The 16,577-nt window shown below is 41.9% G+C and overlaps 1 protein-coding gene across 1 annotated transcript; it reads left to right on the top strand.

Annotated features, from left to right (window-relative positions):
- The first annotated feature begins 13,684 nt into the window (after positions 1-13,684).
- Positions 13,685-16,220, top strand: LOC124298809 (uncharacterized). The gene is made up of 4 exons (XM_046751329.1): positions 13,685-13,884; positions 14,144-14,301; positions 14,505-14,679; positions 15,739-16,220. Exons 1-4 carry the CDS (start codon positions 13,699-13,701, stop codon positions 15,997-15,999), a joined length of 780 nt encoding a protein of 259 aa, XP_046607285.1. The 5' UTR covers positions 13,685-13,698; the 3' UTR covers positions 16,000-16,220.
- The last annotated feature ends 357 nt before the right edge of the window (positions 16,221-16,577 follow it).

Genomic DNA, 16,577 nt, shown 5'->3' with positions numbered 1-16,577 from the left:
CGGGTCATTAAAATCGCGTTTGATTAGAGAGAACACCTTTACGACCTGATATACAGACGAGTTACGCACTCTGGTACAGACAGCGATGTTGTGCGTGTGGAACCCACGTGGTGCGAGTTAATGACCAACGTGGACCGCGAAACGGCGAACATGACGGGTGTTCGACACGAATTAGTGAGATTTGACAGCACTCGGCGAAAGGGAATGATCGGAGCAAAGGATAGACAGGAGCAAAGTGGTGTACTTATGGAAAGTGGTTGAGTGTTACAGCGAGGTAATTCGAAATGTATTCTTCTGTTTATCAGGTTTTATTCGAACCTTCAAGAAAAGTGGAAGATAAACGAATTTCTTAATAATTTTTTGAACTCCCCAACTTTGCCTCCAGCCTTTTTCCCCGAAATTGGGATATTATTGTACAATTTCCGAAACCCTGTTGTTTCTAATTCCGCAATGTGTGACAGCAGCTAAATATAAAGGCTAAGGCCACGTCGAGTCGCAACGCAGCGTAATATCGTGAAATTGAAAAATCGATTGAAACTACGCGAGGGTCGTGTGCCCCTCGAGTATCTTATAACGCGAGTATACGGGTCCCCCGGCATGTTATCAATTACGTTTTATACTGTCGGGACTTGGGTCACTCCCAATTAGATGCAAGAGAGGCGTCCGGCGGCTATCGGATGTGCAATATAGACTGTACGTCGGACTGGGAACAGGTTTAATTGATAAATTAATGCATGAGCGTCGCAGCCCGTAATATGTACACACGTACGTATTAAACGCTGCACTTAACGTTAATTATACGCATCACTGTGAGGCTGCAGTTCGAGGACCGAAAGCGTCGAGCTAAGTGAAAAACTCAACCGTTCGCACAAAAACGAATTTGACGATGCGATACGAGCACAGGAAAAATCACGCACGATTGGTAATCCATGGAAACATTCGACTGCAGTCATATTTGAACGCTCTAAGAAAATCAACATGGCTGCCGGTGACACGCTTGCGATTTTCTTTTGACTGGTAAGGCACTTTCAGCGCTTGTTAGTTATCGAATTTTATTCCAGGCTGAAGAAAAGTATGGCACGAACTGCTCGGCTGCCATTTCACGATCGACGAGTGCCCATCAACTAAATATTCAGCTCTCGCAATTCATTCATGGCTCCGTTTGTGGGCGCATGGATTTCCCGTGCGGTATTACCTTGCACGGAATGTTGGGGGACGGCGGGTATGATCATGAATAAAAATGTACCCACGTAGTGGCTATCCAACGTTTCTCCAGTTTACCTGGCTGCACGAAGGTTATGCTTTTATACTCGAGTTACGGTGTATAGGAATAAAGTTTGCGCTACTTGTAGACCAGTTCAGGCAAATATCATATGCGTTTCCCAGCGTATGGGAAAGAACAGACTTTATACAGACGTAACTGTTTCCCCCATACCGTTCGAACTTTTCCTCGATACGAAACTCGCTCCGATGTATAATAGCCTGTATTTTGCATCACGAATCCGTCGCGACTATTTTTTGTCGGTTATTTTCGGTGCCGAATGCAAATCTGTCGAAAGAAACTTTCTCTCGCCTCCCTTCTTTTTAAGAAAATTTCTTTCCCGTGACGAGGTATTTTGCAATGAAAATTAAAAATAAAAAACATAAAACGGCTTGTAGCGACAAAACAACGCAATCTGCGTATGCGGCGGGTAGCAAAAAACCGTCGCCGCTTGAGGTGGCGCCGGTTGCTGCGACCGATCTTTCAGGGTCAAGAGCCCCTTCGACCACGTCAAACTGGGCCCAAGGTCCCGCCGGCAGACGGGGACTGACCCACTGCCCTTCAGATGTCCCCCTGCTCAGCCGGGACCACGAAACGCTACCAACTGCGACCAGCCGTGTCTCACACCGCCTGAACCGGGGGTGGTAACCGCTACCGATCAATTAAGAAACCGGTTCGCCGAATAGCCGGTAAATAATAACTTCGAAACATTGCTGCTCGAGGTGCAGATCGACAAGTATAATGAATTTTAATAAAATCCACGTACTCGAGATTCAGAAAGGAACTGAAAGTTTTTTCTCATTTTTTGCATATTCAAAACTGTGACTTTGGTTCTGTTAGTCAAACCCTTCGGCGAAAAACAAGAACAGCATCTTTACCGGTGGGAAAAATCAGAACCGAAAGAAGAATTTGAAAGAGATTTTGTGGCTCACTTCTTGCTAATTCATTTCTCTAATTTCAAACTTCAAAATGGGACGATAAAAATTTTATAGTTAATCTTGAACGCAAATTAGAAACGAAACCTCCAAGTTTTTTCTGGTGTCGATTTTTTTTTTTCTTTTATTCGCACCGAAGCTCTTTAGCAACTAAATCCAAGTGAGAGTAACAAGTGAGCTAGAAATTTCTGTGACCGTCTGAATGACGTATGACATTGAGCAGATTTTTTTTTAACAACAGATTTACCCGCACTTTGTGTTCCTTGACTTCAGAGAATTTAGAGAAAATTGAAATCGTACCAATGATTAATTTTCTTTTTTTCCACGACGAAGAGCTTGAACCGTCTGAAATCTTTCTTCAATTTATTTTTCTCCAGATATCCAGATTTCGGAGATTTCTCTTTAAGACCTCCGATTCTATTCTGGCGCAATAGCTTACAGACGATTTTCAGCAACGCATAAACCGTCGCGAGTAAATCATGCGACAAAGTCTCGGACTAAATACTGTCTCGATTATCGGATTCTTCGGTGTTGAGCTACTCGCCAGTTTGTGGGCCGATTTAAGACGGTTAAGCTGGTCGCAATTTTGCAGATTAAAGTCGCGGCTCGTTCGATTGAAATGCGTTTTACGTTAGGCTCGAATTTCGAGATCAAAAAATTCGACGTAAATTTACATGTGTGTTACAAGGATTGGGTTTGACATGGATCGCGAAATAATACGGGTGTCTGACTTGGTCAACACTTAATAAATACACATAAAAAAAAATACAGACTACGCAAATAGCCGATTTTGACAATAATCCGGGATTTTTTCAGAGACGGTTTTAATGAAACACATGGTGGATTCATCGATGGCAGATAAAGTTTTAACCGAGCGTTTTTGTGTTACTTTAAACGTCGTCCAACGACTGACAATAGACACACTTGTCTCGACGATAACAGCGCTAACTTTATGTTTTCACACCTGTTCCGTTAGCTGATCGGAATGAATCACGCAGGACCAACTGCAGGCCGTTGCCCTGCTGCACTACTACTGATCTCGGGCGTTTGCTACAGGTACGTTAGTGAATTAACATATTTTATTCCGACCTGATCCCTTCTGAAAAATACATTCTAATATTATGCAGACTTCTGATCAGGTCTCTACAATCATGAAACTGGCCTGAAAACGGCTGCGACATGAGATCGGGGTTCCAAATTTAAAGAGTGAAGCGCAGTTTAAATAAAAACCTTCTTTTCTCCGAGTTTCTTTGTCGGTGTAACGAGAAATCAGAGATTCTGAAAACTGTAAATAAACACAAAAAAAGAAGATATACGGATTACATAAAAAGACTTACAGATTCTTCTAAAAGTTCGTTTCCGACGTTTGAACCACTATTTTTCAATTCGTCAATCTCGATATCGCAAAATTGTAACCAGTGACATAAAAACAACCGCAGAGACTAAATTATACCAATAATTGAATACCAAGCCTAAATTGAAGAGAGCTTCCATAAGAATTGATCCGAACCTAACCGGTATCCTCAAAGGGTAGATCGATCTTCGAAGATAAAGATGCACGGGCGCGAAAAGGAGGAAAAAGGATTGCCGCATGAAAAATCGCGTTTAAAGACGGGGACTGCAGGATTGACCTCGAGAGTGCGAAGACACGTGTTCTCGGAAGGCGTGCAGCGAATCTGTTTGTGAATTACGAGACAATTTCGCGGAGTGGCCTGGGAGGCGGCTGAGGAGGAACGGGACGGGACGAGGCGAGGTGACGTAGACATCGCCGACGTGGATGTACGCGAAGGGCGCAACGCGCGGGTGGCCGATGACCTCGTCTGGCTCCCATGGTTCGTGCGCGAGGTTCTCCGACCCCCAGCTCCGCGCCCACGCGCACCAGAAACTCTTCCGTCACCGCCGAGAGGCCGCGGTCAACGGTTCCTCAAGCGGAGGCGAAACCCGTCCGATTCCCAGAATTAATCATAAGCGAAACTATGCGACATCCCGAGGAGCCTCTTCTGCCGCGGTGTTGTCCGGAACTCGAGGCGGCGTCGTGCCATTTTCCGCAAATCCTGCAGAACGCGAGGCTCATCGATCTTTCAAGGGGATGCTCCTATTCCCTGCACGAGCTTACATATTCAAACTCTGACTTAAGATTACTTTCCGCAGACTCAAGGACGCCCCGGTCGTACAGTCAGGTCCAAAATATGTCGCAAGAAAAACTTGATAAGACAATCATACGGATCAAAACGTCTAATTGAGCTATGAGAAATCCGATCTCCACTGTCCGCCTGCTCGCAGGCAACCCGAAACACAACCCGTTACTTTCTCACGTGCTGTAACTTGGGTTGCCTTCGAGCAGGCGGGTGCTGCAATTTCTTTTCATATTAAATCTCTCGGTAGAAGGAATTGCGAACCAAAAACAACAAATTTCTAACCACCCAATTTCAACTGTATTTAAACACATCATATTTCATCCAATTCTGATTTAAAATAAGCTCAATTTATTCGTTAATTAAATATTCTTTACGAATCGTATGATACAGGTTTTATTCTTGAGCTCGCTTGTTAGATAGTGAAAGAAATTCGACATTTGCAGTTATAATTTACAGGTAAATCTCAATACTTAAAAATTGTTTCCAATGTAATCACGGGGAATTTTTTAGGTTAATATAATAAGATTGCCTTCATTGACAATTCCTAAACCTTTATGTTTCATCACAATTTCAACACAATACTTTTTTCCTCAAACTACAGTCCAGATATATCCTTAACGCTATTCTTCATCACCTGCCCTCATTAATGAAACTAAATTTTAAATAACTTCATACTACTTTTGGTCATGGCTTTGCGACCGATTTCAGTGGGCTTCGAATTACTCTGCACTACTAGCTGGACTTCCACTTAGCTCAAAAGACAATTCATGTTGAATGATTCCAAGCGAGTTCATGCATTCGGTTTCAAGTGTTTTGGCTTGGGTAATTGAGGAGTGGTCAACGACACTGAAGGTGATTGCAAATGATTGTATAAAATTGTGAGAAGCCAATTTTACATCGCAACGTGATTTCATGATAATATGACAGGCATCTTTCAGAGACTTCCCACGATTGTGATGTTATACGTAAGATTGTAGGTACATGTTACCCAGTGCGAGCTGGAGTGATTTTATTCAGCGTGACTCGGCAAATTACTTCAGATGTACAAACTTTTCACGACCTCAAGCGACCACTATCAACTTTGTAATGCATGACTCGAAGCTAGATCGAAAAACTTTTAACGCGGAGAGCGCGATGAGACTTGATCGTGAAGAATTATCGGGAATTTATGACCTATGACCGGTCGGATTTAAAATGGGTATTCAAGGAGAAACCGCGTGCTCGTTATAAGATGAAGTTGAAAAATGCGAGGACAATCCCTCGAGCTATTGACGCATAGAAAAATAGTTAGAAACTTCGAAACCCCAACCTTCGATCCTGCAGGACAAATGTTCATCAACGCATAGGTAAACCCTTCTCGTTAGCATCGAATGTTCCAGAATATTTCCTCGCTTCCCGGATCGAACAGACTCTTTAATCGAGACACTCAGCCTTGAATCACACCTTTACTCCCCATTTGACGTCATTAGTTCAGTGACTCATTACTTCCGGGACTTGTTTAACGACTTGCTTTCGGTGCGCGCCGAAGGCGATTTGTGGGATAAATACATCATGAAAGAAATTTTACGCGTTTCCTCATGTACGCGGAGATCGGTTTGAATCCGCGGACTTCGCGTTTGAGGCGTTCAGATACCGTCTGAGCTGTTTCATATCCCGCAATGCATTCCCACGGCATTGGAAATCCGTTAAAAATCCAAGCCGTAAGCTCCATATTTGGTCGAACAAGCGTCCGCCTTGAACCGCGGTTCAGCCAAGCAAAAGATTTGCATATAGCGCCGTACATTCGTTCAGTTTCTGCGGACGCCGTGTAGCTGTGCGCTTCTCTCAGCCCCTTAAGAGAGGAATTAGCGACAGAAGTGGAAACTCGAAAAACGGCTAGACTCTCATCAGCCGTTCGTCGAAAATTATGCCGACGTCTTCTTCTCAATATTACACATCCTCTGTAATATGGAAATTAATTTTTACGCTCGTGATAAGACACGGTAGATACGATCCTGCATTACCGTGGTCTCACTTTTATGCGGCATAAACTCAAGCCGGAGTAATTTTCGCATCCTTAATGCACGTTTGCAGCCTCCACCGGAGAATCGGATATGTTTATACACACGCTCATCCACATATCCGTGTTTATATATTCTCGGCAGATTGTCGGGACTCCGTACAGCCGACGGTATGCGGGGCGTGCCGATAAACTTATACTTTTTGCCGCATGTGCAGCTTGGAAATTGTTAGACCTGAACCCCAATGACTACCCAATTAAAATTATGAAAATTATGCTTACCCTTGAAAGAGATATTCGAAGGTAAATTTTATAACTGACAAACTGTCACGAATATTTCTCGTTGTAACTCTTTACCGGAATTTCGAGTTATCAGAATTTTTCACTTCGATTTTAATTCTTTTCAGTCAGTCATTGCCAGAGTCTACATTCTTCTGAAATTGATATTCCACAGTTTCGAAATATATCCTACAAAAATTACAATAAGCAAAACTTCTTACGTTCTTAAGAGGATGCTATAGTCAGTTTTTAACGACTGAACAATGTAACAATATTTATTCTGAAAGCCTACACGGCACTGATCCGAAAATGCCGCAATGAGCTAAATTTGATATGCATTGTCGGATAAAATTGTCAAAAAAACTTTCTGATTCCGTGTGAAAATAGCTCCAGGAAATGTTTTCCTGTGAGAAGTGGTAATCCAATTATAAGAATACATTTCTTGGCATGATTGTTGCGTAAAATCAAAACTTTTTTTTTCTCATATTTCTATTCGGAATTCCATGCTGAAATGCGCTGAATGTGATATTTTCACACACCATTGATGCGCGGGCTTAAATAATAATCAAAACAAGTTACATCTAAGGCGATCGGTAAGGTCTGAACTATAGCATCCTTTTAAAGTCATGAATAATCTCACGAATTCGACGGTCAGCTAATTCTTTCGAAAATAATTTGATCCGTTAAAGTCAATTGCCGACCGACAAAGACATCGGTTTACCGGTAACTGATACCTACGATTGAAATTGATCAATTTCTATAAACTTCCGATAAGCCCCTCGAAAGCACCTGATCACGCCAGGTGGTCGAGACATGGAGCACCACTTACGGCTCAAGGTTTGACGTAATTCCCAATATTAGTTATACTCCTTGGCTATCGCCGCTCGGCAGCAGCAGCGGCTAGTCGATCGCATTCTTCCCAGCAATTCTCCTTCATCGCGTTCATTCCCGGCCGGAGGGAAGAAGCACGGGTGAAAATGAACGAAATCGAATTGAAATTCTCTCCCTCCTGCCACGCAGTCCGGCTAGCAAGCCCATTTACTCGTTTATTTTTCACTCCGATCCTTGCTCGGTCCTTCCCAGGACCCTGAAAATCGCGTGTTCTTAACGCAACTTGATATTTGGATGACAGGCGTGATTGTATAGTGTAATAGACATGTTCAAGTTCGATTTTAATCTTGCAGCACACCGTCTCCAGACAATCAGAACCAAACTGTTACACACTACGTGAACCTCTACATATAGCGAGCAACTCAATACCTTGTAGCATCCAAGTAATTTCAAATCATCACTTTCACTGTTCCGAAAAGCAAAATTTTCAAGCAAACAATTGCAATTTGTCAAAGTCTGGACACGATTTGTATAAATCCATGGTGATGATGATAAGACAAAGACTGCTCGTCGACTGTTGAAATTCTGTCCAGTGTAAAACTGTGAAACTTAGAAACTTGTAGAGATAATTTGCTCCAAGATTGAAAATCGAACGGCTCTCTGTGAGCTTATAACAATTCCCGAGTGGCTGATGATCCGTAAATCTACGGAGGTACATATCGCATCGCGTTTTCTCGAGCCAAAGTGTTTCCAGTCAAGTGCAAAGGACTCTGGGTGAAAAATAAGCGAGCAGACTCGGAGCCCGGGCTTCAGGGTCACTCGGAACTATTATGGGTACCATCGTCGTGACCGCGAGATGCAGCAGTTGATCCTCTTACCAGTCTCTGCAGCATGTTTGATCGCAAGGTTACGCGATTTGAGTAATTAGGTATAATACGAATAACACACGCACGCATGCATGCATGGATCAGTCTTTGCAGTAAAAACTGCGACGATTTTTTGCTCTTTCTTTCGAAGCTGTGAAGTTGTAGATATATATGGATGGGTATAACTTAGTATTGACTCACCGATACCCCTTTCCGCGTATGCCTCGATCGCAGAAGTGAAAATTCGTGTAACCAAAAACCGAACCGCTCGGAGTTTTGCTTAATCCAATATCGACCTTTCGCTTGAAATTTTCATCCCGATCCCAGACCAAGTGAAACACAATTTGTCCCGTCGTTTCGAGTAAGAAGAATATAAGGAAAGAGAAAACTCAGGGACTTTAACGAGTTGAGCTCGACGTATAAGTCTTCAACCGTTACCCAACCACTCATCTTAACCAAATGCGATTACAGTGTAGCGGTTCGTGCACACTCTCAGCAAGGGTCATGATTGGCTTTCGAAAAACTTTCGAAAAGCTATTCTCACCTTTTCCTATCGGCTCACGTGAAGATATTTATCATAACAAAATTATACCTAATGCCAACTTAGTAACAAAAATTAATCGTAGAAATGTTTAGGAATTTTTTTTTCGTTTTTCCGAAATACTCGACAAGAATTAATTATGATCCTTCTGCGTTTCTCAACATCTTTCTAATTTTCGATCATTTTTGCGGACAGTATCTATGACAGTAAGCAAGATTTCCCCGGAGTTTCTAAAAAATTTACAACCGTAAAAATTCAGTATAATTTATACAGCCAGAGAAATAAGGGGAAAAGAGCAAATATAGAAATGTCGGTAACAATTCATCAGGAAAAAATTCCTCTCGAAGGTTGGTAAGAAATACTATCACCTCACATCTGATGCCAGTTAAAGACCTATACGTATAATGCAGCATGCATGTATAGTGAAGAAAAAAGAAGGGAAAATAATTTTTTTTTTTTATTTTTTTTATTTCGAACGCCTGATGTATACTCGGTAACCAAACGAGACCAGTATATACATATACAACCTAAGGTTATGCAGGTAAAACGATACGTTAGAAGTGAATTTTTGTTAATCTTTTTCTGATCCTTTTCCTTTCCTTCGTTCCCTTTTTTTTTTTTTTCATCTTCTCTTCTCGTCTTCACTTTTATACCGCTCAACTCCTGACGCCTGACCTCCGATGCATTCGACTCAGCCGAGGTGATGTGATTTTAATGACTCGCGCGACTCAAGGCCTCCAAGCCCGTAAGCTTACGGCTCGGATCCTTTCCCTATATCCTGCCGAGCGAACGTGGTGACAGCATCACTTCTACGGTTATCCTCGTCGCCAGTGGCGAGAGTCAGCATTGCGAGATAATTCACCGTGGGACGGATGTGTTTGTGGATGCCGTATGCACATATTTACATTATACCTAGCCACCCGAGCAATCATGCAGGCGGCTACTTTCCAGACGCCGTCTCTACGGCAGCTACTTTACCCGGAAGCTACTATTACTATATACCAGCGTAAACTTGAGCTAGAGAACATCGCATCGGTGCAGGGAACCTTCGACGCCGTAACGACCCGGCATATGGATTTAATGTAGAAACAACATTAGGCGCTGCACAGATTCCCTGATGCTGCATGTATAATGTTATACCTGCAACTGCACCTATAAACTCGGAGGAAATCGGTGATCGCCGCAGAGTTTACGGCCCGCATTATGGGTTATATATACGTTTTGGTATGCAGATTTTGATACGGTAATTACGGATATTGGCTATCTCGGATGGGATATCTACTAGTAGGTGAACCGCACGTCTTCCAGGATACACTTTTGTCGAATAAACCTGTTTCATGTTGGAAACGTTTTTACCGATTTTGATGGCGGCGGGTGTGATTCTGGTATACGGAACAGACCATCTTCAGGCTGTTAAACGCGCTCGCTGCTGGTAATGCCACTGGCAAAAAGGCGCCTTTCATTCTCACCAATAATACCGTATAATAAACTATAAAATGGAATGTCTGCTGGCTGTTTCAGAGATCTGAAGATGGAGAATATCATGTTACAGGACCCCTGGAAAGAGCGAATAAAAATCGTAGGTGAGTAACGCAAAGGTATACCTTCGATTATCGCCAGATTACTGTAAAAATAAGAAGTCAAATTTCTTGAAACCTAAAGCAGAGAAATTATTCTTTAGATGAAATTTTTTGTCACGAAGCAGCGTTGATCAGATTAGAAATTGACCAAATTGTGAATATAATTTTTAATTTCAACGTTGAAATGAAATCAACATGGCCGCTGGGTTGCCACGCTTGGGATTCGGTTTCGACTCTGCGATTTTTTTAAACGCAGGAAAATCATCAAACGCTGATTCACGTGAAACAAAATGATGGCAAGAATAGTTCAGTTCTAATTTCATCATCGACGAAAGCCTAAAACCTAAGAATTCAGCTTCCGAAGTTTGACCGCAGGTGTCAGTGCGTGCAATTATTATGGTACTTGAAACAAAAATCTTGTTACAGATTTCGGGCTAAGCAACATGTACACCGGTGAGAGCCTGCTGAAAACACACTGCGGTTCGCCGGAGTACGCGGCTCCGGAACTGTTCGTAGTTGGCAAGAGATACGGGCCGGAAGTTGACTTATGGAGTCTGTAGGTTCCGTTAAAATGATCGTTTTCATACGCCAACCGAAGATAGATAATAGTGAAAACTGTCGAGGAATACATTGGGGGAAGCATTAATCACGTGTGCAAGCACCGTCTGCAGACAGGCTGCAGCTGTGATTTAATTTCCCCTGATGCGAGGTTGTTTTCAGGAGAATCTGATACCGGGATCGTGTTTTCGAAATGCGAACCGAAGACCCCTGATCTTGATACTCGTAATATTCGCATCCGTTTAAATTGCTTCTTTTTTTCCTCCCTTCTTTTCAAAAGGGGAGTCGTTTTCTACGCAATGGCAACCGGTCGGCTCCCCTTTCAGAGCCCACGGGACGGTCAGACGTCATCCGAGGAACATAGGAGAAAACTTTTGACGCAAATTAACCGCGGCCTTACTCAGGCCCAGAAGAAGACTATCGCCTCGATGTCAGGCGAGTACAGGAACCTCGTTAATCGTCTGCTAGTGCCCACAGCTCACAAGCGGATCACCATTCAGGAACTTTGTTTTCATCCCTGGATCGCGAACAGGCTAAAGAACGTTGCCTCCAAGGCTTCGCAGGCCGATCTTATTGCTCTTGAACACAACACGGTAATCACTCGACTGTTACGAAGTTTCATCCTTTGCAGTCACAATGCTAAGTAATTTCATGGTAGTCTACGGGGTCGATTCGGGTCAGTCGTTTTAAATAAAAATGATCCTCGGACAACTATCCGCCCGATGTAAATCAAGAAATTACGGAACGTGCTTTGAGCATTCCGGATTACGTACGAAAAGTCGATTTGTAAGAAATCAAGTGGCAATGTATTTGAAAAAAAAAAAATATCGTAAGGAGATCAATACGCAAAAAGACACTTTCACTCAAAAAATCATAACTTTGGTACTTTTGTATATTTTCAACTAAAATTTGATGGTGATACCGCTTACATGTGATACTTTTGGGGGAAAAAATAGTTCCACCAAAGGTATTTATTCAGCACGCACCATGTTGTTTGAGCGAAAGTCAGGTCAACACTGAAACTTGATTCTAATGACTAACGGTCCGTACTTATAAGGGGAACCTTAAACCCCAGGTATATGGTGACCAAAGTCCCGTTTGAAGCCAGGGACTATTAGATATTTAGGCCGAAAGATGATCGACGAATCGATTCTACCCAGTGTGACTACAAAGGGTTAATTTCAGAATTATAATATGGTACATTCTCTGAAGTTTTTCATTTAGGATCTTTAAGTCCGCATGAAAATATTTTAAGGATACTTTTCATTTTCCAGATTGTCGACGAGATAGCCAAGGCTACTAACATGGACAGAACGTTTATCGAACGAGATATACTTCAGTCTAAGTACGGAGAGATAGGTGGAATGTACAATATCAAGTGAGTGACGGCAAAAACGAGGGGTGCCAAATTACACTTTAATTTTGGAAGATGAATACACAATATTAAATTACGTCTGCACTTTCGATGCATTCGGCTAGAATAAAACTCGTATTTCTGTTTTTACATCCTGAAACAGAGCTCACGTGATGCGACAAGTCGGATCCTTCCATGCCTTCAAGGCGAGGTCCTGGATCACCGCAACACAACCCGCAAGATACACGAGCGCTCAAAATAACCATACCACCGAAAATTTCAGGTGCGTTTACGTAATTTTATTCTGGAGGATGGTTTCACCCCCTTAAAGTGATTAATGGTATATAAACAAAATACGTATAGTTTACAAAAAAAAATTAAATCCTATAAATCGACCTGAGATAACTTCCTTTTAAGGGTGAATTATCAGCGGAAAAAATTCAGTTTCGATCTTACTAAGTCACCGCGAGCAATTTCCTCCACAGGCCAGCTGGATTTCACGTAAATCCTGAATCTACAAGCACCACTTCGAGGCGCAGCATGGTTTTCCAAAGATCACTGCCTTCGGAACTGGCAGCATCCTCGAACGGAGGCTCCAGAGGTGGCACGTGGACCCCGAAAAATTCTAAAACAACTTCTTCCGCCACATGTCCAGCTCATGGAAATCATTCTGCAACAAGTCCAGGAGTTCAGGGTTCGGTGGCGCACCACGTCAGGTGGGAAAGCAGCGCGGACCGCATGCAGAGCCACATCATAGCCAAGACTATCAACAAGAGGTAATCTCATTCGCAGGTAGTAAATACGAAATTGATCCTTGATATTCGACACACCTTTAAACGTTATAGTTTCCAATCCTCACTCGCAGAATTAAAGTTCAGTATTTGATACAAAACGCTGTGATCGATCGTCATTTCTTACTTAAACCCAACGAGTGATTGACTCAACTAAATTGTTTCGTAGGACATTGAATTTCGTAAAATCATATTTGAAATGTTCTCTATCAAATCATTGTATATTCAATCAACCAAATGACTTTTGAAAATATAATGTATCTGTGACCAAACGGTTCTCTTGCAATAAATTTAAAATTCTATTTGGTTCAGCATGTAGTAAGGAAAGAATTTACTTGGATAAAACCAAAATTTTTTCCTAATGAACTCATCGTCGTTCACTCAAAACTACAATAGTTGTGACTATAAGTTTGGGTTCCTTGTGATAAAGAGATATTTCGCTCTACGGAAACAATATTCCACCAGATAAATAAACTACAAAGTCGGTTCTTCTGAAAATTAGTTTCTTCTGCACAGCGTCGCTGGGTTCGCAGAAAGGCCAGTAACCCGGCAGCCAAGTCAGCCAATGTCGCGAATTGTTCCACCCCGTGAAGTCCGGACAATCCCAAATGTTCATCCGGCTTATCTGCGTCCCGAGATATCCCTGCATCACGATCCAGTCGAACATTGGATAAACCAAAAGTTAAAGAACCTGGAGAAGCGTGATCGAAGTTGCCTCCGGGAACAGACCCATCATGCCTCTTCTCAGAACGTGAGATTCGATTTTGATTGATTTCGCACATGATGCGAATCGGCAAGAGATATCGCATTCTTCCGAAAATTTTTATTTTTCATTCCTCGTACCAACTTCTTTCTCAAAAATTTTCCCGTTCATTTTTCGATTATCGATCCATGCGCTTTTCACTTACAATACTCGTATATAATAGCTAGGTTGTAACTTTTTATCTCAACATGCTTATTTTATCTTACTGTAATCCGTATTAATAATGGTTAAGAACTGCAATGCGCAGAGTGAACAGTTCCAGCCTGTAGCAGTCGAGGCCGAATATGACGCGCGAAACGATCGACCCTCGCCACCTACGATTCAAACACTCTGCAAAGACATCCGCTCGAACCAGTCGGGTGCAATGGGTCAAGGAGATCGAGTTACCGAGCGATGTTTCTACAGGTAAACCCTGAAAGCTGCAAGCTCGAATAGTTGCGGTCGAACCATTTTCAAAAAAGACGACCACGCAACCCTGTACAAAACGAACCGGAAAAACGTATTAGAACGTTATAAACTCAGTTTTATTTTTATCTTCATACCTTACTGCATAATGTTTTTGAAAAAAAAATCTACATTAAGCAAAGTATATCGAGCTTAAACTGCAGGTCTCCAGCGGCGAAAACGGATGTTCGAACGACGAGGGTCGCCCTGTCAACCGGAACCCGGACGTCAGAAAGAAACATCCGACGTTCAAGACCCCTGACTGCCTGCACCGAAAGCCACAACCCCTCGCTGACAAAGGCTGAACCTAAACACGGGGCGACCAAAACTTCTAACAAAGTAAGGTAGCCTCCGATCTCTAGGACTTGTGCAGAGGGTGAAAAACGTGTTGTATTGTCCTTCTTGGACATAGACCTTGGTGAAACTTTCTATTGTAAATTTCTTTCAGTTCAATATTTTCATATAGTATAATCGTCAAGGAAACATACCGAGTAAACTTGGGATAAAAAATATGCAGGAACATCGAGAGATTTTCGTTGAAATAATTTTCCAAAAGATTCATCTGGGTCCAATAAATAGTGGAAGACGCCATCTTGGCATTGAAAAAACAATTACGCGGTTGCAAAATCGTATTTAATTATAAAACTGATTTCTCATCGTAAATTTAACACTTTTTTAACTCAACACAACGAAATAGAAATCCTCTAGTTTACCTAAAGTTTTCTGCGCTTTCATAATCGTGTGATTTAACCTGATCCGATCAGCTGTTAGTCCAGTGGGACGCCATATTTCAACTGCTGCACCAATTTACCTCAGATATCTTCGGAAATTTGCAATATAGTAGTTTACATTGCGGCTGCGGTTTCTCGGAGCAATCATTGCAGTTTTCGATGAATCGTTGACTGAAGATATATAAAAACTGCCAGCCCTGGTTATCTTTTCGCAATAGTTTGCCGGTTGCGAGCGGTTACGAGGGTAATTCTAGAACCCTACACTTACCGATCTGTCGTATGGGATCCCAACGTAAAATCGATTCCGCATATAGTAGAATACTATAAAATTTCTCCCGGACCCACCACTTGTCTGACCTATTACGCCAAAATCCATAAAGACTAGCTGTCTTTACCGCTATCAGTAAACCTAAGGCTAAAAATAATCGATGCATCGATTAATCGAGTCCAAAAAAATAATCGAACACGACTGGATTGAATCGGGAAAAATGAATCGAATTAGTCGATTAATCGAGTTTGAAAAATAATCGATTAAAGTCGATTAATCGGTAAAAACTAATCGATTTAATCGAAAATCAATTATTTTTTGTCATTCTTACTATGTTACGTTGAAACGAGGTCGAAACGACATCGTATGCTATAAAATGGATGGAATTCTTGCGATTAGCGCGAAGAAGCAAGCAGCATTGAGCAGATCGGAGCGGCGATTCGGTCAGCGATCAGCGCCCATGAAAGACGATCGGCAAAAGTGTCGTCGCCCTGCAAAGGAGCTTCGCTCTCTCGACGAAGCCTCGCCGTCGCAAGTTCCGGGACTCCAATGTCCGACCAACTACGGGAGCGTCTGCAAAACGTGCGAGCCGAAATCCGACGAAGCGAGGCCGCGCAGCGAGAAGCGCCGGCTTTTCACTGTCATTTTAAAGAAAATTAAACGTATTCGAGGGAAACTGACATAATAATTTACTCCGCTCTTTATGCGATCACGTGGTTCGTTCGCAGATCCGTAGCGCATACCACAGATGTTTTCTTAGATCTATTGTTGTAGGTCTAGCGTGACTTCCTGTTTGGATAAACAGGACGTAATGATGTTTTTTTTTTTGATTCATCGCAATAATGTGATGAAACTCAAGCTAGAATAGAAAAAATACAGAATATTGGAAGTAAATTAGACATCGAAAATTCGAATTGAATTGTCTGAGCAATAGTATGGTTAAGGAAAAAACTTTATTTTTTTCTACATTTTTTTTTTATTTCTCTTTGTTATATTGGTAATAGAAATCATGAGTTGCGATTCAATTTTTGATGGGCAACATCTGAGTCGAAGTTACGAGAATTTAAAAATGTTGAATTCGAAATGCCAAGTGTTTTCAATTTGCTTCCGAGCTCGTGAACTGATAATTGTACATAGAGATTATTGCTTGAATTCTGTAAAGATTTATGAAATTGACAAGAGAAAAAAAAAAAAAATACTAAAATGGACTCAATTTACATATTATTTTATTTGGACAT

The sequence above is a fragment of the Neodiprion virginianus genome, chromosome 1 (assembly GCF_021901495.1).
Source record: "Neodiprion virginianus isolate iyNeoVirg1 chromosome 1, iyNeoVirg1.1, whole genome shotgun sequence".
NCBI classification, from domain to species: domain Eukaryota; kingdom Metazoa; phylum Arthropoda; class Insecta; order Hymenoptera; family Diprionidae; genus Neodiprion; species Neodiprion virginianus.
The sequence above is the reverse complement of the archived record's forward strand: the minus strand, read 5'-3'. Positions and strand labels throughout refer to the sequence as shown.

Bases quoted from the DNA above. Each gene is read 5' to 3' on its own strand.
- LOC124298809 (XM_046751329.1), top strand. From the start codon at position 13,699: ATGTCGCGAATTGTTCCACCCCGTGAAGTCCGGACAATCCCAAATGTT. The intron at 14,302-14,504 runs GTAAACCCTGAA...CTTAAACTGCAG, and splicing joins ACCGAGCGATGTTTCTACAG to GTCTCCAGCGGCGAAAACGG. The intron at 14,680-15,738 runs GTAAGGTAGCCT...TCTTGCGATTAG, and splicing joins CGACCAAAACTTCTAACAAA to CGCGAAGAAGCAAGCAGCAT.